This window comes from Sprattus sprattus (genome assembly GCF_963457725.1).
Source record: "Sprattus sprattus genome assembly, chromosome: 8".
Lineage (NCBI taxonomy): Eukaryota > Metazoa > Chordata > Actinopteri > Clupeiformes > Clupeidae > Sprattus > Sprattus sprattus.
In genome coordinates, this window is record NC_137927.1 from 11,575,994 (window position 1) to 11,597,675 (window position 21,682).

The 21,682-nt window shown below is 45.5% G+C and overlaps 1 protein-coding gene across 1 annotated transcript in view; it reads left to right on the forward strand.

Annotated features, from left to right (window-relative positions):
* nkd1 (NKD inhibitor of WNT signaling pathway 1) overlaps positions 1 to 12,773 on the forward strand; it is a 34,374-nt gene extending 21,601 nt beyond the window's left edge. The window contains exons 4-10 of the mRNA XM_080844161.1: positions 384 to 441; positions 4,898 to 5,001; positions 5,297 to 5,392; positions 6,351 to 6,498; positions 7,436 to 7,517; positions 7,776 to 7,903; positions 8,326 to 12,773. Coding sequence (XP_080700287.1) covers positions 384 to 441; positions 4,898 to 5,001; positions 5,297 to 5,392; positions 6,351 to 6,498; positions 7,436 to 7,517; positions 7,776 to 7,903; positions 8,326 to 8,939 — 1,230 coding nt within the window. The 3' untranslated portion in view covers positions 8,940 to 12,773. The remainder of the gene's footprint in view (positions 1 to 383; positions 442 to 4,897; positions 5,002 to 5,296; positions 5,393 to 6,350; positions 6,499 to 7,435; positions 7,518 to 7,775; positions 7,904 to 8,325) is intronic.
* Positions 12,774 to 21,682: the final 8,909 nt, after the last annotated feature.

Here is a 21,682-nt window from a genome sequence, read left to right on the forward strand (position 1 = left end):
ATCTCGCATGTCTGTGTGTCTGGCATTGAAGACATGCGCAAACACACACACACACACACACACACACACACACACACACAGACACACAGACAGACATGCACATGCATGCGCACACAAACACACACACACTTATCCATGAACACACACACACACACACACACACACACACACACAAAAGCGGTGTGTGTTGCTGCTGTCATTGCGTTATGTTTAGGTGAGGGTGGTGTAATGTTTTAGGGTTTTGAGTCATGTGTGGGGATGTTGCTTTGTGAAGACTTGAAATGCAACTCTAACTCTGTCTCTCTCTCTCTGTATGTCTGTGTGTGTGTGTGTGTGTGTGTGTGTGTGTGTGTGTGTGTGTGTGTGTGTGTGGCACACCATAGGATCCCCTGGATGCAGCCTGTGGCGAAGGGATCAGCGATGAACACTACCGCTTAGAAGGTAGGCTGTCACATCTTTCCCTGCCACCCAACACCCCCCTTAATCCCCAAAATGTGCTGATTAGATGAATGTTGAATCTCCAGCCCTGACACAGGCCTACACAGACACACACACACACACACACACACACACATAGATTTACACACTCCCACACACAGACGGATACTTACACGCTCACACACACACATGCTCACACACGCAAATGCTCACACACACACACACACACACACACAAACACACACAGACACACACACACACACACAAACACACAGACACACACACACACACACACACAGCTCTCACTTTTCATTCTCCATCTCCCCTCCTCCCCGTCTTTTAAAGAGAAGTTCCATTAATGCCTCTCTCCTCCCTGGCCTGGTGGTGTGACCCTGGATTAAGAGATCAGTGGGGCGAGGGTCCTCCTGTCTCTGCCTCCCTCACTCCAGCTGGAGGAGAGCACACACACACACACACACACACACACACACACACACACACACACACACACACACACACACAGCAGAGTGACTGATGATGAGAGGTCAGGTAGGGACATCCATGATTGGCCCAGAAAAAAAAAGAAAGGGAAAAAAAAGCCACCCAGTTAAGCCCAAGATTAATAAACACAATGCGATTAGTGCAGAGCAAGAGCAGGGCCCGGATTCTGCAGAGCTCACTGGTGTTGAAATGTCATGCAATATGACCAGTGTTTGATCAGCTCTGGGTGTGGCCACTTGCCAGTGGCTAATTTCCACATGACTTTGGGGTCAGGCACAGCTGTAATTGCTTGGCTGTAGTAGCTAATGCACTGGCGAGTTAATTGCATTGAGGCCTTTGTGATGAACGGAATGGTTGTGGGTCAACTGTGATGCAAGGAAAGTCAGCTAACAATTTTGGAACCACTCACTCAATCACTCACTTGTTGACTGTTCACTTTCTCCCTCATTCCATCTCTCCGTCCCTCCCTCATTCACTCACACATTCACTCTCTTTCTGCTTAAAGATTGCGGGTGTCAGGCACTATCACAGGCTCTATATTCCATAAAGCCTTTACTGTGGAGCTCATCCCGGACCCTTATCCTTGATGATGCTGTTTGTCTAAGCTGTCTGCCAGAATCTTCCCTCTGCCCCACTTCTGGCGGCGAGATGCTAAGCGTGTTGCTCACAGGCCTTTGGAGTGTTAGACTCGCTCATGGAGCAGGACAAGTGGCCTTTGTTATGCATTTCAGACAGACTAATGAGCACAGACTTCATATGAAAGTGATGCTTTATATCCCCCTCTGGTGCTGACGCTGCTGCTGCCGTGCCTCAGCATTAAAGCATTGATCAGTCGCACATTTTAGAGCGTTTAGCACATTCAGGAGGAGAAGGAAGGGGGGGAAAACACAGTGAAAGAGAAGGAATGCTAATGATTCGTGCCAGTTATTGATAACGCGCTCTCGGCGCTGTCTGACCCACTTGTGAACCTGCTTCGGCGTAGTCATATCTCACCACATCTGACAGTTCGGCCCGTTCAATCAAGAACATGACAAAAAAAAAAAAAAAAGGAACCACTCAACCACCTCCCCCCTCATTCCTTCCACTTCCAGAACTTGCTGGAAACGAAGGATGGGAGGATGAGGGAGGGCATGGAGTGGAAAGAGATGGGGAGAATAGTTTTCAAACGACAGAGTGGCCAGCATGTAGCACGTAGCACGTATAGAAAATCAGCCTTTCCTCGGGGCTTGAGCGTGCACTTCCAAAGAAAGTTTTAGGGGGATTAAAAAAAACAGCTTGCTGGCAAATTCACAAAGATGAGAGCAAAGAAGAAAAAGAGAAAAAAAGAACATGAAGAAGTAAGAGCTGGAGAAGGGGGAAAAGGAGGGAGAGATAAAAGAGTTCCAGAGATGCTACCCCCCCTCCTCCTCTGCGGCTTGTAGGACGTGTGTGCACCCAAGTTTCTTTGGCTGATCACACCCCAGGCATACTCCGTCTATGTGAGGCACGTGGAAGCACACTCTCCATACACAGCCTTCATCTCAGGGGCAGAAAACCAGGTGTGTGTTGAGCGCAAACACAAGGCACGGTGAAAAACCTGACGCGCTAGTCGTGACATCTCAGTTATTACGCGTCCCATATTTCTCTCTGGAAGACAGCTGAAGAGCATCAGAGGCTAGTTTAGAAGCTTTAGACCTTTTGGGCAAAAACTGTACATTTTTGCAAGAGAGAGTGGGAGATAGAGAGGGAGACGGGGAGAGAGGAAGGGGAGATAGTAGAGGAAAGAGAGAGATAAAGGGAGGGAGGGAGATAGGGAGAAAGAGGGAGGAGAGAGAGAGAGGGTATGGCCTGTTTTAGAATGCAGCGGCTTACTCTTCGGGATCAGACATTGTAATGCAGAGCCGATTGGCGGGGGCGTGGAGCAGACGGTGCTTGACGGGGCTGGCAGGGGAGGGCTGTGGCCGACATTGGCTCGCCTCGCCTCTCGTCTCATCTCATCTCTCCTCGCCTCAAATCATCTCCAGGCTCAGATCCACTGCAAATCTGCCCAGCAGCCAGTCCTTCGTCAGTGGCCATGGGGGCATCTCCAGCAGACCCAGTACAAGCAGCAGAGGTGGAGGGATGGAGGGGCTCAGAGCAGGGGGTGGGGAAGGGTGTGGAGGATGGGATTTTTTGGGGAGATTGGGGTGGTGGGAGGGGGTTGTGGCTGAGAGATGGCAGATTACTGTATTCCTCCGGGATCCCCATTAGCCCCGGGGATAAGCATCAGCAGAATGAGCCTTCCCGACCGCAGGAGCAGACTCTGCCCGCCGCACAATGTTTCCTTTGAGCATCCCGCATGATCAAAAGACGCGGACCCGACATTATTTCTCCCCTCTCTACAAAAAAAAAAAGTCGGTAAAAAGCTCCCCGGGACGACGCCTTTCATTCTCCCCGCTCTTTTCTCTCGCTGCCGAGGGACAGGACAGGTCCTCTTTGATGTACGCGGATCAGGGGAGAGCTGGGAGAAAAACGGGGGCTGTTGTGTCTGCTCCTTTGGCTCGCACAACAAACACTGTTTCAGATTTTGACTTTGCTTAATTAATTAGTGATTCTGTTTTACAGCCGGTCTGATCCTCGTCCAAAAGGTTGGAGAATGGAACTTCAAAGTGGGGAAGAGAGAGAAGGGGGAAAGGCGGGGTGAGAGTGTGTGTGTGTGTGGGGGGGATTTTAGACGGGGTGTGCATCCAGCTCTAACATCTCCATCTTGCATCGAGTGGATGGGCAGAAACCCAAGCAGGGCAGAAAGGCGTTTGGCAAAGCTGAGGGTTTTGAGTGGGGGGGTTATTGGACATATTCAGTGTGTCTGCAAACCTTTTCTCTTCTGGCTGGACTGATTCAGCACAGATTCTTTGTGTACAACAGCGTCAGTGGGAAAGATGGCAGTGCCTGCATTTACGTAATGATTCAGTTGGCCTGATAATATCTGCTGAATATTGCAGATTCGGGCCGTGGGGGGAATTCTGCTGGCATGGGTACCAGCATATTCTCTCATTCCCCTCTACAGCAGACATTATTGTTTTACTGTTGGATAACAGTCTGTCTTGTTCTACTTTGTTTTCTTCAAACCTACATACCTACCAAAGTCACCTCTGTCAAGTAACAACTGTTACAATGTGATGCCTCACATTAGTGGAAGCTATATTGTATGGCATAGTATATTATATACCAGGGGTACTCAAGTAGAAATGATGAGGGGCCACAAAAAAAAAATTCAGTGACTCAAGGGGCCATTTATTGGGACCGTGTACGTCCGATAACGTATCATAACATAACGTATGTATAACATTTACAACATTTTTTAACATAACATTTCCTTTTTATTAAAAACAAAAATATTTCCTAAAATAAAAATATAATTTTAATTTGGGCATATATTAAAATAAATAACTAAATAAAACCAAACATAACCCTGTTATTAACCATGTTATTAAACAAATAGCCTTCAGACAGCTAATTTTTGTGCTTTGTTTACCAAACTATTTCACATTTCTCACATGTCCCCTTTAATGGGAGAATTGGCCTCTGCTTTCTTTGGCCAATGCTTCAAACCTGGGCTGATATGGTGTGATTGCTATCTGTTTATCGTTGCAACCCCCATCCTCGTATTGAGATCGCGGCGCGCGGTTTCAAAATAAGAGTTTTTTAGAGAATTAATAATAATTAAAAAAACTTTTCAAAACAGCTCGAGGGCCATTAATAGACACCCCGCAGGCCACAAAAGGCCAGCGGGCCGCTACTTGAGTATGACTGTTATATACAATATATACTCTGTCATAGGATGTATTGGTCTGTCATGAAATGGTGTACCTGCTATTGCTACTGCTACCAACAGTTTTAGTAGCCATCGTAGCTATGTGTCACTAATCCTCGTGGTAGATGTATTGCATAGTGTTAATGTAATGCGTTGCTAATAGGGCTGTGTGTGTGTTCCTTGTAGTGGCCTTGCCTCCTGAGAAGCAGGATAGCTGCTGCGTTGAGGGGAAGATGCAGGTGAGGAAGCTGCAGCCACCTGCCGGCACTCAGAAACAACTCCAGTTTGAAGTAAGTACAGCCCTCCACTGGCCCAGAGAGAGGGGTTCAGAGTGACAAAAAATATGCACAGTCTTTCTCTCTCTCTCTCTCTCTCTTCCCCTTCTTCCTCTCTCTCTCTTTCTCTCTCTCTCTTTCTCACACACACACAGAGTCTGTTTCTGTATTTGTCTCATGTGGTAAATGCCCATATAACAGCTTTACTGGAGAGCTTTGAGAGCAGCCCTAAGTGGTTGTATTCATGTAATATTGTGTAATGAGAGTGCACTGTGAGAAGGCATAACTAACCCCTGACTGTCCTGTGAAGGAGCTGGAGTGTGCTGTGTCTGTGGAGGAAGATAACAGGCAGGAGTGGACATTCACCCTTTATGACTTTGACAACAACGGCAAGGTCACCAGAGAGGTAAGAGGGGCACAGTCTGCCATCCACCACTAAAACCTAGTAATGCCTACTGGAGAAACAGTGAGATATTTCAGTCATGAATTCAGAATGAAATAGCTGGGTTATTTTTTTATCATTTCCTTCTGCGCCCCCCCCCCCCCCCCCCCAATCTTTCTAAGCTACTTTGGTGGCTGGATTGTATGTTGTAGAGATCTGAGAGCGCTATGAAGAAGGGCCGTGTGTTTTTGAGAGGGAGTTGAAACGGCACGGAGAGAGAGACTGACGTCGTCTCCTCCGCAGTTCAATCTCAGAGGCGCTGGCTCCGACTCGTGGTGTTCAACGGCACACGAGACAACGGGGTGATGCCAGGCTTTAAAAAGGAAAGAAAAGAAAATTATGATGGATAAAAATCGGTAATCTTTTTTCCTGGTGCACCTCTTCAAAGCTTTCTGCAAAGCAACAGAAACTTTTTTGCCTTTGAACATCTGTATCTGAAACCCTACGTGAGGTCCGTCCCTATAGAGATCATAATAGACCTTTATGCTAATAGTCAGGGAGGAAAGCGAGAGGGAGGTGCCCGGAAATTTCTGAGGCGTGGTTGGGGACCTCACAGGCATGAAATGCGGCCTCATTTCCGATTAATTTTGTCGGGGTGCTTCACCACTGTGGCGGCTTAGGGGGAGTAGCAGTAGCAGAGGGCCAATTACCTTCAGAAGGAAACTGCTTACAGGACTTATGTGTGTTTTTTTAGTATTAAGGAATTGGGTAATGCTCTTTTAAAAAGGCCTCTAAGTAAAGGATTTCCACAACTCCCCTGTTTGAGGTTAATCTGTGGTCCTTAACCCCCTTAGGGTTTAACTCGCTACCTGCATCAGTCGACTGTGCGACTGCCTTTGAACGTTATGGAGGGAGGAGGAGAGAGCAAAAATGCCTCAGTGGTCTCTTTCATGCTCTGTTCTTCTCTGTCTGTCTCCCCTAGGACATCACCAGCCTCCTGCACACCATCTACGAGGTGGTGGACGCCTCCGTGAACCATTCCCCCCACAACAGCAAGACGCTCCGGGTCAAGCTTTCAGTCGCGCCTGACTCCACTCAGAGGTGGAGGACCTGCACGCAAGGCACCACAGGTAGACAGAGAGCCAGAGAGAAGGGGGTGGGGTTGGGGAAGATGGAGAGAGAGGGGGGGGGGTGTAAGGGGATAGAAATGTGTCAGTGCATTCAGTGACTTTTTTGTTCTTATGAAGACAGTCACATGCTTCAGGCTTGTCAGCTTCCTGTCTGTGTACCCCCCCCCTCACCGCCTTCCCCATACCCCCCACACGCACGATGGGGTTCATTTTTAATGATGGGAATGGTGACAGAGCTGAGAGAGAACCCCCCATTGTTCTCAGATGCTCCAAAAAAAGCCTTAAGAGGGCCACATCTTCTGTTTGATTTCCTCAGCCCCTTCCCAGCTTCCACAGAGCTTCCTCTCACTCAAAGTGTTCAAACAGCCACATCTACATTTCACTTAGCTTTCCCAACTAGTGACTCAGTAAACAAAGTTTGGGGGAAAAAGGAAGGAAGAAAGGAGAAGTATGCGTGGGGGGGGGTATTTCTGTTTGTTTATGTTATTGTGGCTATTTATAACAGTCACGCAAATCAAAGTTAAGGCCTCTTTTGAAAATGTTGGCTGTCTTCATGCTAATTTCGAACACCATCAGATCTCTCCATTAAGAAACTCTTGGTGTGTGTGTGTGTGTGTGTGTGTGCGTGTGCGTGTGCGTGTGCGTGTGCGTGTGTGTGTGTGTGTGTGTGTGTGTGTGTGTGTATTTTACACTTTATGAGGCCATGTAGTTGAAAATGGTTTGAAAATAGAATAAATGAAGCATTGTTGTTTTTTTCTCTTTTATAAATCTTCAAAGTAAAAGCTTGGGAACAAAGGTTTCTTTCTTTGGCAGGGCCTGTGTGTGAGTGTGTGTGTGTGTGTGTGTGTGTATGTGTGTTTGTGCGCATGTGTTTGAAGCCTGCTCTGCTCTGCTTTCTTTGATAATCGCCTATGGTCTCCTTCTCTCATATTCACAGACACTCCCCACCCTAGACAGAAGATAGACAAGTGCATTGAAGAACCCAAAAGTACAGACAAGAAGTCCCGTGCCCTTCTTAGGTACTGAACATCTGACATCTGAATTCTGTGGTGTTGCTAAAATCTGGACTTTGAAAGTGATATCATTCAAAAGAAGCTCAATTCACATCAACAAAGCTTTGTTTCTTAATGTTAAATATGTATGTTATTTCTCTCTCTGCTTTAATATTCATAATTCCTGTGACTGTATGATTAGGGTAACAGTCCAGATGGAATATTTCCTGTGACGTCTGTCTCACTTTACTTTTCCTTTCTCTCCCCTCACCCCTATCTTTCCAGGCGTCACCATAGCGACCATCACAACCAACAGGGTTGTCCTCGCAACTGTGTGGATGAGAACCTGGAACGGCGGAACCACTACCTGGACTTGGCCGGGATCGAGAACTACACGTCTCGCTTCGGAACAGGTCAGGAAGGCACTGTGATGACAGAAGGGCCCTTCAAACTACAGTAAAACTGACCAAACCCAAGCATCTAGCAAGCAGAAATAGAGAAGCCAGGTTTTCCTATTAATGCGCTTTTTAGTGGCCAGCTGTTCTCCAGTGTTAAGTTGCCCTGTTTATTGATTGTGTTTTACTGCTCATGGGGTCAGGATGACAGGACTTAGCCATGGGTAATGAATAAGAGCATTCAGCACTCGCCAAGAAAATGTAATGTCTAAAGCAGATACAGACCATTTTGCAGATCAAGGGCCTGTGGCGCTTGTTTAGTGGTTAGTAATAAAAAAGATGGGTTGGTGGTTGCGGTCAAATGAGACTTTCATGTCAAGCTCGGCTTGCTTTTTAAATCAAAATTGTGGTGTTGTTACTTCTCTCTGTCCGGGAACCAGGTCCGACGACGGCGACGGAGCCAGCCAAGCCTGAGCCAGTGCCGGCAATAGCGGCGGTGCGAGCCACAAACCAGACGCGGTCCCGCTCCCACGAGCCGGAGAATGGCCATGCCCACCCGCACCACCGTCGCTCCCATGCAGCCGTGGAGGGCGCGCTTCCCGGCGACGGCCTCTGCTCCCGGCCCCCACGGGCCCAGGACTCGGGCAAGCATGCGCTGCGCTCCCCCAAGACCCACGGCAGGACACCCACAGCCCAGCCCTCCTCTGGCAGGGTGATGAGGAGCCGAGGGGCCCCGCCACCTGCAGCGCAGCCCAGCCAGACAACGCCGCACCAGTCCTCGGGCCCCTACCGCAGGCACAAGCAGAGAGCCAAGGACGGGCAGTCACAGCAGCATCAGCATCAGCATCAGCAGCTCCAGCAACAGCCGCAGTATCGGCCCCTGGGGTCTCTGGGAGCCCCGGGAGCCCCGGGCCCCGTGGTGGAGAGGGAGCAGGTGCGGGACCTGCCCAGTGTGGTGCTCTACGAGGGTGGCCTGGCCCAGGTGGTGCAGAGGCACGAGCACCACCATCACCACGAACACCACCACCACTACCACCACTTCTACCAGTCCTGAGCTGCTCAGAGCATCCACTCCGCACACACCTGAGGAGGACTTCTCCCTCCAGACCCCCCCACCCACCACCCAGCTCATCCCCCCCTCAGAACTGAGAATGAACCTACGAAAGCCCTCCCTCTGTGTGTGTGTAATGGGGATGGAGGACTAAAGGAAAGCAGCACACAGGTCCAGTGTCTGGATGTTGGGAGTTTTTATCTGGGGGTTAGATTTAAGGGCCCCATAGACTCTTCTGTGGTGCTACAGATTAAGAGTGTTGGTCTTCAGTCGTGCCAGGAGCAAATGCCAGCAGAGACTCACAAGACGAGTGAGACGGTGCTGAGAAGTGGTGAAGGTGCGGTTCCTTCCCCATCCCTCCCTGAGAACACTCCTTTGTTTCCTTACCCTGTGTGAAGCCATGCCCTTAGCAGAGGCCTGTGGACATACCCTCTGCAAAAGAACTCGGAGCCGACAAATTATTATGAAGGAAAAATCTATGAAGATTAATGAAATTGAATGTGTGTGCTGATTTGTGTGTTTGCGTGTGTGCGTGTGTGTGTGTGTGTGTGTGTGTGTGTATGTGGTAAGTGAGAGTTGTGGAGTGAGATATCCTGTTTGTAAACCCACTAAGCTATATGCTGTGGCGCCCCTGTCACCACTGAAGACCACTTGAAAAGCACTTCCACGGTGCAATCGCATTGGAGACACTTTAGTTGTCAAGAGCTAGTTGATGGACAGGACATCATTCACTCGCACATGCAATACAGGACATGTCTTTGAGGGAAAAGAAAGGAAATCGCTGAGTTCCGTAAGTCATAATAGGAGATCCTAATCAGCTGCTACCTCTAGTATTATTGTAATTGTTGGTATTAAATTTATTGTTACTATCCAGATGTTTTCAGATCTTTTTTTTAAGTATCCCACCTGTCTGCAGTTATGTCGCGTTAAAGCCACACCCATAATATCTACATACTTGTATGTACTTGTTAAGCAGTAGATAAACTGTATGTCCACATGTAAGCTTTATTGATGTGATATATTTGTATCCATACTCTGAAGCATCACTATGTTTTATTAATATTATTGTTTTTATGGTTCCTCCTCTCAACCCCAGTTTTCACTGTAAAAGCTGTATTTCTTTAAGACCACTATGTCTCCCTGTTAGAGAAGGAAGAGTACAATGTTCAGTTTAGTGTTGGTCACTGTTGTCCATGGAGTGGCTGTGCACAGGAAAGCAGGGAGATAACGCTGTCTGTTTGTCTTCCTCAGTGCTTCAGAGAGTTAAAAACAAAGTGCGTACATCCATCGAGTTTTGCTCTGACAAAATGCCCCCCCCCCCCCCAAACATAATGTTGTAGTGTATTTTATCCCATGTAAAAATTAAGAGGGCTGCCTCGTTGCAAACTGGTTTGATTTTCAATTGTAGTGGGCTCACCCTGCCATGTTGGTCGGACCTGATTAAAAACCCTGGTGAAGCAGCACTAACGCTTTGGGCTTGGAAGTGGCTGAAGCAGGTGGTGCCTCTGAGGATCCCTCGGTGTGGGGTTGTGTGGTAGGCTTGGCCTGTGGCAGCTCCTTTGCCCTTCAGGTGTGCCAAGCGTTTCTCGGCAGCCAGGACAAGTGTCGGGAGGGCTGCCACGGAGCCTGGGGTTTAGGGTGGAGCAGCACCCAGCTGCCCCATTCCACTGGTGCTGGGTGACAGTCAGGGCTGGTCTGCAGGCTCCATGCGGCCCGTAACTCATAACGCATGAAGGCTTACTGTCACGGAAACTCTGCTCATCCAACGAGATATGCCTCGCCACTGTGTGCGTGCGTGTGTGTGTGTGTGTGTGTGTGTGTGTGTGTCCAGGCATGGTTTATCACACCCAATTGAAACATCTAAGCCTGGCTGCCTAAGGTCCAGTCAAATGGGGTGGGGGTAGGGGTGTAGTTGTGTAAAAGGGGAAAGCAAGGAGAAATAGTGTTGGGCTGAGAACACTGCCCATGTTCTCTGTTCTGTCAACAGGTTGGGAGGATTGCGAGTCCAGCTGTGTGAAAATTCAAAGCCAAGTGTCTTAAAGTTCTCACTGTGTGGTCCGCTCCCTCTGTTCCCGTTGGGGGAGAGCTGGAGCCGATCGTTGCTGCTCTCTTTACCTCAGCCAACAGGAATCCGCTGCACACCAGGCCTCTTCTGAGAGCCACACACACACATAAACACACACGCGTGCACAGACCTAGACATATACTCACACTTACCCTCATATACACACACACACACACACACACAAAAACACACACGCGTGCACAGACCTACAGATTTACTCACGCTCACCCTCATACACACACACACACACACACATTCATTCACACATACACACACACACACACACACACACACATTAATTCACACATACACACACACACACACACACACACACACACACACACACACACACACACACACACACACACACACACACACACACACAGACAGACAGACAGACAGACAGACAGACACACACACACACACACACACACATATTCATTCACACATACACACAGTGCATTCCAGCAGGCACCGTCGAGGCTGCAATCCCAGTGGGATTCCAGTTGCTCCCCAGGAGAGGCACAGCTGCACCCCATTCCACCATCCCAACCTTCCCCACCCACCCCCCCTCAAAACCTTCACTACCCCCGTGCCTCCACCGCCCCCAGCGGCATCTGCCCTGGGGGGCATCTGATCCCCTCCTGCCCCAGGCCCCTGCGGCCCCTCTTCAACTGTTTAGGCAGGGCGAGGGCCCGGAATGGTATCTTTGACAAGAGTTGTTGACACCCACACCTGCCTCTTTCCCCCGTAAACGAAGAAAATAGAACCAAAATTGCCCCCCCTGGTTCAGAGTCGCCAGGCTGTTGTGTGCGTGTGGGAGGCCAGTCTGCCCACACAGCGAGAGTCAGGGGGAAGCACCTTCATGGTGGTCCCATTATTTGCGGCGTGTGATGGACTATTTAGCAGTCAGCTGTCCATGTTGCCACCACCAACCGACTTGGTGGTAAGCTTCTTTTTTCTCTTTTTTTTTAAAGGCTTGAACGAAGTCTACAGCACAATACCCCAGTATCCCTCACAATCTCTCGTAATCTATCTATGCTCCCAGCACAGAATGGGAGATTTATTGGTGCCATGTGCTGCTGTCTATCCCGTGCTGTCCTTTGCCGAACTGTATTTGATGGTTTGGCTCTTGTACAATGGCTCAGACACTAAGCTCCTGTGTCTTGTGCCTCTCACCATTGAAGGGGACCCTCTCCAGCTTTAGGGGACAGCTATGCCTTGCATCACTATGGCTAGATATACCCAACTGTATCATATTTCCACAGATCTGGCTTTCAGCATTTTACAGTGAGACTCCACTTTCACGTGTACACCACTTCTAAGTTATGTTCCATGTGACAGATTTGAAATCTACTTTGGCAGATCGACTTACCCAGACCCTAATGTAAATAGTTATATGGACTGCAAAAAGGCTAAGTCCGGTCTTTTTTTTTTTATAGAAGGAATACACCTATTTATATTAATTATATGACTGAATCAAATCAAATATGTCTGCAAGCTATCACATGCTCAAATGTTGTATTTCCACTCTGTCATGTGTATGGGATTGCGGGATGTGCTCTCTCTCTCGCCCATAACACCGCCTGGTGCTTGTTGTAAATGGAAAAAAAGGAAGCCAGCACAGTACCTTTCCCTCTGACACTTTTCCTAATATTTTTCATGACTTTATTTAGTTTATATAGATGGTTTTGATTAATTGCTTTATTTATTTGATAGCAGATCTGTGCCAAGAGAAACTCTTTCATTAAAGTATGACTTGTTCGTTAAAACTGGCTTCTTTGAATTCTTTGTAGTTATGGTACTTTTTGTGTCACGTCCCACACACACACACACACACACACACACACACACACACACGTTTCAGGGTATAATCCCAATGTGATATGACCAACCCCTATGTCAAGTAAACATAAAACTCAGAGGGTGTTCAATGTTCCTTTCAAGTAAAGAAAACATATGTTGAATGTTTTGTGTCTATGAATGGATGTGTTTGTGTACGTGTGTGTGTGTGTGTGTGCTTGCTTATTTATAGTCATGTAATGAATGCCCTGTGCATGCATGTGTATGTGTGCGTGAATGCGTGTCCTGTGTATGTGTGTGTGTGTATGCATGTATGTGCTGTGTTTGTGTGTGTGTGTGTGTGTGTGTGTGTATGCATTGCATGCATGTGCTGTGTGTGTATGCATGTCCTTTGTGTGTGTGTGTGTGTGTGTGTGTGTGTGTATGCATGTCCTGTGTGTGTGTGTGTGTGTGTGTGTGTATGCACGCATGTGCTGTGTGTGTATGCATGTCCTGTGTGTGTGTGTGTGTGTGTGTGTTTAGAATAGATGTGTTCCGCTTAGCCCCATGAAGCCCCACAAGGCTCCCAAATCTCCCAAACCACAGCTGGCCGCCATGCCACGCTCGCCACATGCAAACGCTTTGATATGCAGCACAAGCGCTTATCACTGCTCGGGACAACCACCGAGTGTCGCATTTCTACAACACAACTGGCCTTTCTCACTCTAAACAAATATCTATTTAAATCCCCTCCCTTTGTGTACTTTCGTGTGTGTATGTGTGTGTGTGTGTGTGTGTGTGTGTATGTGTGTGTGTGTTTTTAAGTCAGAGCATCACAAATCCATGGGTGCTGTCCCTTCATATCACACACCACCAATTGGTGTTGCAGGATTTTGAAAATGTGTCCGCTGCTTTCATTTCTCTCGCTCTGCGCCACAGTGTCTCCCTATGGTGCTCCTCTGTTCAATGCGATTGTGGTCTTTGTGTGTTTTGAAAAAAAATATGTTCACTAAGATGCCAAATTCTCTGTATCACTGTAGGCCAACTAGTTTTAGAGGAGTTGAAACTTTTATTTCATTTTGGAACAGTTATCAAATTTATTCTTGGCATGTACCACTGGTAGAAGAGGAAACCTGCAAGGGTAATATTAGTGCTGCTTTAGGATAACTGGAAGAGAAACATGGATCTAAACCAGAGGTAAAACAACCTTGCAGGTTGATCAGTTATATATTCACGAGAGGGTAAAACTTGAGTCAAACTGGAAATACATTTCCCGTCCATTTGAGCATGTTGAAGATTTTCCTGGCAGATGATTGGTAGGTACAGTACATTCTCTCTTTTACGTTCCCTTTTCTCCAGAGATTGACCCCAGCACCATCTCCACACAGGCCTAAGGATCGAGACCTGTGGTTCTGCTGCTTTCAGGTCAGTGACAATTTGTTTCATGGGTGTATCAGACTCAATGATCCGGTAGTCAAATGTGACCCGCTTGTAGATAAGGAAGTGTTTCAGTTTTCTTTCTTTGGGTACATCTGAGAGAGGATCAGTAAGATGTGAGTTCAACCCTTGTTCGTGATCTTGCATTTGTAATAAGAGAGCTGGATCCATCTTGCTAAACTTTTCATGCTGAACTGTGCATTTTGTTTTTACTGACATGTCTGATGGTTCTGTTTTATTCATCTCAAGGCCGTAGGTTTAACATGTAGGCACGTAGCCTGCCTTCACCTAGATAAAGAACCTCAGAAGGATGATTTTATAGACTCTTCATTGTGAACTTTGGTTTGTGAATTACACAAAAGCTTTAGGGGAGGAGCTCGCCCTGCCAAGTGTTTCTGGGGGAAGGTTAAGACTCTCTCCAGATTTCAGTATTTATTTTCCTTCTGCTCCTACTTCGCCATGCGGGGGGAAACATTTGAGTCGTCAGGTGCAAGTCTTTATCTATTTTCTGTTTGTCTCCCTGAAACCCAAACACTGACAGGTGAGAATAATGGAGGTTGCCCTCATTCCTCCCCGGGCTGCCATGTTACATTTGCTTACCAAGGGACAAGAGGGGGGGGGGGGGCTGAAGGAGGGTGGAGATGAGATGAGCCGTATCTCCCTGTTGCCAAAAAGCAGAGAGCGCAATGATATTGACTTAAATGTGGGAAAATGAGAGGCTGCCATATGTGTTCTCTGCGCTTTGTCTCCAGCAGATAGGCAGAGAGCTTTGAAGTGCGGATTGGCACAGTGGGGTGCTAGCTTCTGTAGAGAGGGAGATGCTAAATGCTGAGAATGAGAGGGACATGAGGTACTCTATTACCAATACAGGAGCAAAGAGAGAAAGCAAATCCAATGATAATGTACATCTGTTCCAGCGTATTTATGGGCTTTGAACATTTTTTTTCATGCGGGATAAGTGGGCCCTTTTTCTTACAGTATCTCAGAACTTCAAAGCAGATTCACAGGATAATGCAAATGATTGGAATATGCCGGTTTTCTGTCGACTCAAGGGCAAGAAAAGAAGGAGGGAGAGAGAAAGAGAGCAAGAGAGAGAGAGAGAGAGAGAAAAAGAATTAAATCTAATTGGTGTGGCAGCCTTTTATGTGTAAAAGAAGAAATAAGGCACTTCAATAATTGTCAAGTTCATTGAATTAAGAAACAAGCTGACAATGTGCTAAAGTTCAACACGCCTCTGACAGTCAGTAGCGGTGAGTATCACTTTTCTGCTACTGACATTTATGCCAGGGTCGGCTTGGTCACATTTTGATGAGATGACAATTGACTGGATTATACAGGCTTCGCTGTAATACGTGGCTGGGCCAATCCAGGGTAGGCAGGCAGGCCGATCTGATTCTGATTTCAATTCTGAGTTCTGAAGATGAAGGGAGAGGGCCGAAAGGAGAGGGTCTTAGACCCTCCAAGGTGTCACTCAGGTCCAACCCAGACAGTGATCCAGTGAAGGCCAATATACATAATAACGACACTACAACCCTAGGACTTGATACTAGACTAATTTTTGATTCATTGTAAACCTCATTTTATATTATTGAGCTGGTATGGACGCGTGTTTCAATATTAGTAACTCACAGGATATTAGTGGGACTCACAGAAAGATAGTGAAACCCCAAGGAGTATTATCTTTACTTCCAGCTATTCAGTTAGAATGAGATGGGTTGGTCTGGTGGGTGTTTAATCTGGCAAACATGTCTACCATGAAACAGGACAGAGAAATGTTTTTTAATGGAGGAAACCGTTTTATGAATTCTTGTGAATTATTCAGTGTCTGGATTAGGGAGGCCAGTACTCGGGGGCTCGTACCCTGCAGACATCTATAACTGTAGCTTTTAAATTGGTAATTACTCATGATTAGAAAATAGAAAATCAACAGGTCGCCTCGCTCACATCAAACACCAAAAAATCCCCCTCTGTTTTCAAAGAGGGGGCGTGAGTTGTGAGTGTTTGGACCAGAGGCAGCCTGAAAGCCCTTTCTGAGACTCACCAGAGGCCAAAGCTCTGAAGCCTCAGATCACTTCAGCGCTTCGTCTGCCCAGGCGCTAGGATATCCAGCAGTCAACACACACATGGCCAGCAAACAAGCCTCCTGCCCAGTTTCCCCATCATGGTTCAGATTAATGATGGCAACAACAAAGGAACATTTGGAAGTGAAATACTTTGATGCTTAGATGCTACTTTTCAGTTTTGTTGGACATTCGCACAACTTAATGACCTTTTTAAAAAAGGTAATTGTTTAACACGCACAAAACTGGCTGGGTCAGTTTATGTTCTGTTTATGCATACTTACTATGTGACGAATACATAAATTACATTGATTAATGTGGTGTACATGATATGAAGTATGTTAGTAAAGCTGAACTATGTTTGTTGGTAAGACTACCTGAACAGCTGAACTATGTTTGTTGGTAAGACTACTTGAACCCTTTGTCATAATGCTATCATAACCATGTCATAAATAAATCATTGCAGATGGCATACACTGACGTACATTTTTATGACAGATTCTCTTTATGTAAGAGAGATGTTAACATCATTGGTACTTGTCAACAGTTTTCTTATGCTTTGATGGTATGACATCTTCTAGGCCAGTATGGCATGTAACATTTCAAGAGCTATCATGCAAATGACCAGTGATGATAAGATGCACAGCAATACCTTTGGACATCAACGGTCATGTGTTTTTACTACTTTTTCCCGTATTGTTTATCTGATGCTCTTCTTTATGAAATGAATATGTGAACATATTAATGGTCTGTTCTATCCATACATGGGCCACTGGCATATCTTATGCATAGCATACATACATTGGTGTGAGTTTTCTTACATGTGAAACCCCAAGAGCATGCAATATCCAACTGAGTCACCACACTGAGCCTCCATAATAAGTTTATGTCTCAAGTTGCATCCGAAACATTCTGGAGACCACCAGTGTCACCAGTGACCACCAGTTTCGCCAATGGAGAGGCCAAAGTCACTCCAAAAAAAGTGGGGTTCATCAGAGGACACGGCGTCTGTTTCTGGGAGCATGGTGCATGGAGACAGATGAGAGCAGAGCCTCCAAAAAGTTCCATTGGTTTTAGTAGATCATTGGGCTCTTTCTTTTTCGCAACATCAAAGGCAGCCGTGCCTCTTTGATGTGGCAGCATGCTGTTTAAGGTACAGCATGAATGGAGGGATGTCAAGCTGCAAGGTGCCTCTGTAGTTTACGCCGAGTGCCGTGGAGTACTGCGGATGAAAGGGCCAAACAGAGTTTGATAATGAATGTCCAACAAGTAGGAGCCATCTCAGACAGCACGCGCCCAGCGGGGGCTCCTGCTAACCTTGAACACAGCCCCCCCCCCCCCACCAAAGCCAGAAGTGGGGCGAGGTGCTGGAGACAATCACTCCTTTCGCTGCTCCCTGAAAAAATAAATGTTCTCAGATGTGAGCTTTAATCTTTGTGTCAATTAAAACTAAATTTACAGACACACATGTGCTCTCACACACACTGGCACATGTGTACACCTTTTGAAGTATTCTCTTTTTTAAGGATACGTCATGTTTGTGATGAAAATTCCTTTAGAACTGACCAGACGGCCTCTCCAATTGGAACAGACCTCTCGTGATGGATCAGATGAAAATTAGGATATCAGGGTAGTAGCCAACTTTATGTCACAGAGTAAAAGTGCAATGTGTTAATAAGGATACTAAAAATGTAAAATGGAATGATTTACTGTTTACCATTTTGTGAGCTACAACAGCACAACATGTGCATTTTGTGACTTAAACACTATGGACGTAGTTGCTTCAGCATGATTTATTATGTTACCTCTTAGGAAAGCATTGCTGGAATAATTTGGATTCTACCATCAATGGCTGTGAAAATAATACCCGTCAAATGCTGCAAGATTGCATGTCATGATGAGAGGCATCCATAAATCATATGAGGACTGAATTGCACAAGTATCCCATATTCTGTTGATTTATAAATGTCATAATGCCTGCCCAAGTTCATAAAGTTATCCACAACTTTGATACTTCATTGTTATGACCAAACTCTTTCCAGATCTTAGTGGGAGTACTAGCCAAATAAAATAAATAGTAGTTTTTGTTGACAAAAATAAAATAAGAAATGCATCTGGACATACAATGATCATATAACTCTGAAGGCATTATAATACTAAATTGTCAACAAGTGCACAAACAAGAACACGTTTAAGAAAGTATCAACATGCACAACAGACACAGGAACAATTCAGATACAGGCCATAATTATAGGTCTAGAAGCATTTCAGTTTTTCACAACAGTCACTATTGACTGCACCTTCAAATGCTTAGTAACACAGAGACTGTTTGTGTGCTGTCATTTAAAAGTTTTAGGAGAGATGTTTGTTGCTGAGCTTACTTATGTTGGGTTAATGGGTCTAAATTGAAATTCCATTGTTTACGCACAACCGCAAAGTCTACATCGGCCTGCGCTGGTTTATGGTTTAGCATTTGCTCAGAGCTGGTCCGGCCGTGTTAAACTGTTGACATGCTCTATCTGACTCCATCCTTACAGATCAGTGAGATTCCTTCCATCTCCAAGGACTCCATTTGTGAACATGCCCCGAAGCTACTGAAGAAGATGGAGCTGAAAAGAGTCATGAAATATGTTTTCACCACAGATGCCCAGATTCCAGTGACCAAAAACGCGAAAAAAGGCTCCTTTGGCATAGTCCGGTTCCTACTCATAGCTCAACCATCATGCCGGTCCCTTGTCGTGTACGTTTGCATGTTTTTGCATATAACACACCTGGTCCCACCAGAGATTTGGAGATTCACCACACGTGTTACACATTATTCCGCACAAGGGGGGGGGGGGGGGGAGAAGGGAAAGGAAAAGGGAGGCGAGGGCTGCAGATGCATTATTGAGCTATGTTATTCAGAGCTATAAGATGAGAATGGATTTGCCGAGCTATGTTATTCATTGCCATAAGGTTGAAATGGCTTGTGGAGCTCAGTTATTTATTACTTCAGAGCAGCTTTAGTGCAGCCCAGGGACCTGAATTGAGTCCATATGGAGCAGCCCTCGGCTTTAATGTCATAGAAACCACATGCTGATCAACATTTCCTATGTGTTGGACTTTGGACAACCTCAGGCTTGGTTTTGGTGGAAAAGAACTGCTATCGAAATGAGAAATATCCTCTGCGGACGTTTCCAAACCTCCTGATGAGTATTGTAAATAAGTGTCCTTCTTTGCACTCTCTTCGTCACTTTCTCGACCAAGGCTTGCACTTTGAAAGAGAGCAGACGGTCATATGATCATCATTCAGGGCTGGATGTAAATTCTCTCAGCTCAGTACCCCGAATTTTGGATCAGCTAAGCATGACTCTCATTTATGCTAATGGTGCCATCCATCTCTAAGTCACTCATCCTATGTAGTCAGTATGAGAGAGTTTTGTGAATGTAAAACCTAACTGCATTGCCGTTCCAGGACAGCGGGGGATAAGCAGCAAGTAGAAGCTGTGAGGGTGATAGGTGGGGCTACCTCTCTTATATGGTATATTAACATGGTCTACTGTATCATTGTCTTTTCATTCAGTCAGCATTCACTCTGAGAATAGATTTAAACTACAAAGTAACATTTTCATAAAACCTTCAGAAAACACAGTCCTTTAGGTGAGGTTCTAGAACATTGAAGGCTATTGCAGATACAACAATCTAAAAAATCAACCTAAAAATCGTCTCATCTTGACAAAGTAGTCAAAACCTTAGATACAATAATTTCCAAAAGTTTTGGCTTAATGAAAGAGAACGCTTTTGAAGATTGGATTGTTGGCAAACAGCAAGCACAGAATGCCAGAGAGAAATCGGTTAAACTCACAGTTGGAGAGCACGTTTTGAAATGAGATGAGACGAGATGCAGTCACCACCGAAACTGAGCACAAAGCTGGAGAAGTCACAGAATAGCAACAACAAAACAATGAGCTGAGTTCACCTGGGGTGCAGTTTTGATATCAGTCAAATGATCACATGAGGAAGATATTGATGTAAGTGTATCTTTGTTGCACCCAGTTGTGAAGCCGGCCTCCCTGTCAGATTCTCAAAAAAAACTGACAGTCAAAACCCAACCCTGGCCTGCTTTTCATTTCAGTTTCTTTTGACAGACTTTAGATTTTTTTTCTTACGCAGAATATAATGAAAAGGCCAACGAACTAATCACAGCACACAGGAGGTAACAATAATATCACTACAATGGAACAACAGACAGTTAAAAAAAACTCATTTTCAAACGCATTTTATGCTTTTTCCTCTTTGCATTTTTAAGAGATCAAAGACTCTGTTAGAAGTGTGCTGCAATCAGTGCAAGCTGCATATCTAGAGCTGTATTTTTTATGAGCTCTTCAAGATTACATGCTTAATGCTTACTCCTAACAGCTGAGCTGATATTTTAGTTCACTATTTTCAGTCCTCTCACAGCTCAGACAACCTCTATACGACCATTATCTTCTTTGTAGCAACCTTATTTAGGCCTGGTCTATCTGGGAAGGTATTCTATAGAGAAATAAAACGTATCCATTAATATTTTATGTGTTAAAAGTACAACTTGAGCAAAGATTATTTAGTTATTGAGACACAATTCACATATTGTACTGGAAAGCAATGTATCTTTCACATTAAGTAGCCTACCTCTTGGCCTCAGAGGAACTCACTTTTTGCACACTGTGATGAGATAGCTCCCTCAAGTGGCGATTGGCTATACAAATACCTGAGAATACTGTAAAAGCGATCTAATATTTGCATTCCAGTTTAGAAAAGTGAAACATTTTAATAGGGATACATACAGACCTACGTTTAGATTGTAACTTGTAGACATTTGTTAGAATTGTACCTTGCATGAGAGATTAAAATAAGTTTAAGAGTGATTTTTACTAGCCTATCAGATAAACACTGAAATGGAGAGGAAAAACGGAAGGTTATGTTTTACCAATAGATGATCCACAATGAATTGTAGCGAAAAACTTTCCAAATCTTTCAACCCTGAAGCAACTCCTCATTCCTTAAATTCTTATTAATCATAGAGCTAAAGAAGAAAATTACCATAAAGTAGATGTTGTGATGCAAAAAATTGAAAAATGTATCTGTATCTGACAAACAATAGTAGAAACTGAAAGCACACTGGCGATGGGAGTGGCATTCTCACTGCAACACAGAAGTCTTCTTCCTGACACTGGACAGTGAAACAACTTTTGAAGACATGACCATGTGGTGTGAATGTAAGATCGCTCTCATTTTCTTTGTGTTTACGTGTATCTATTACTGTTTATGTAAACGTTTCTGTGTCTTAATTGGCAAAAAATAGTTTGTTTTTGATGATCAATTCATCCCAATTTATCCTAGCCCAAACGGTTCGCAAGTTAAGTTAAAAAGTTATGTTGCCC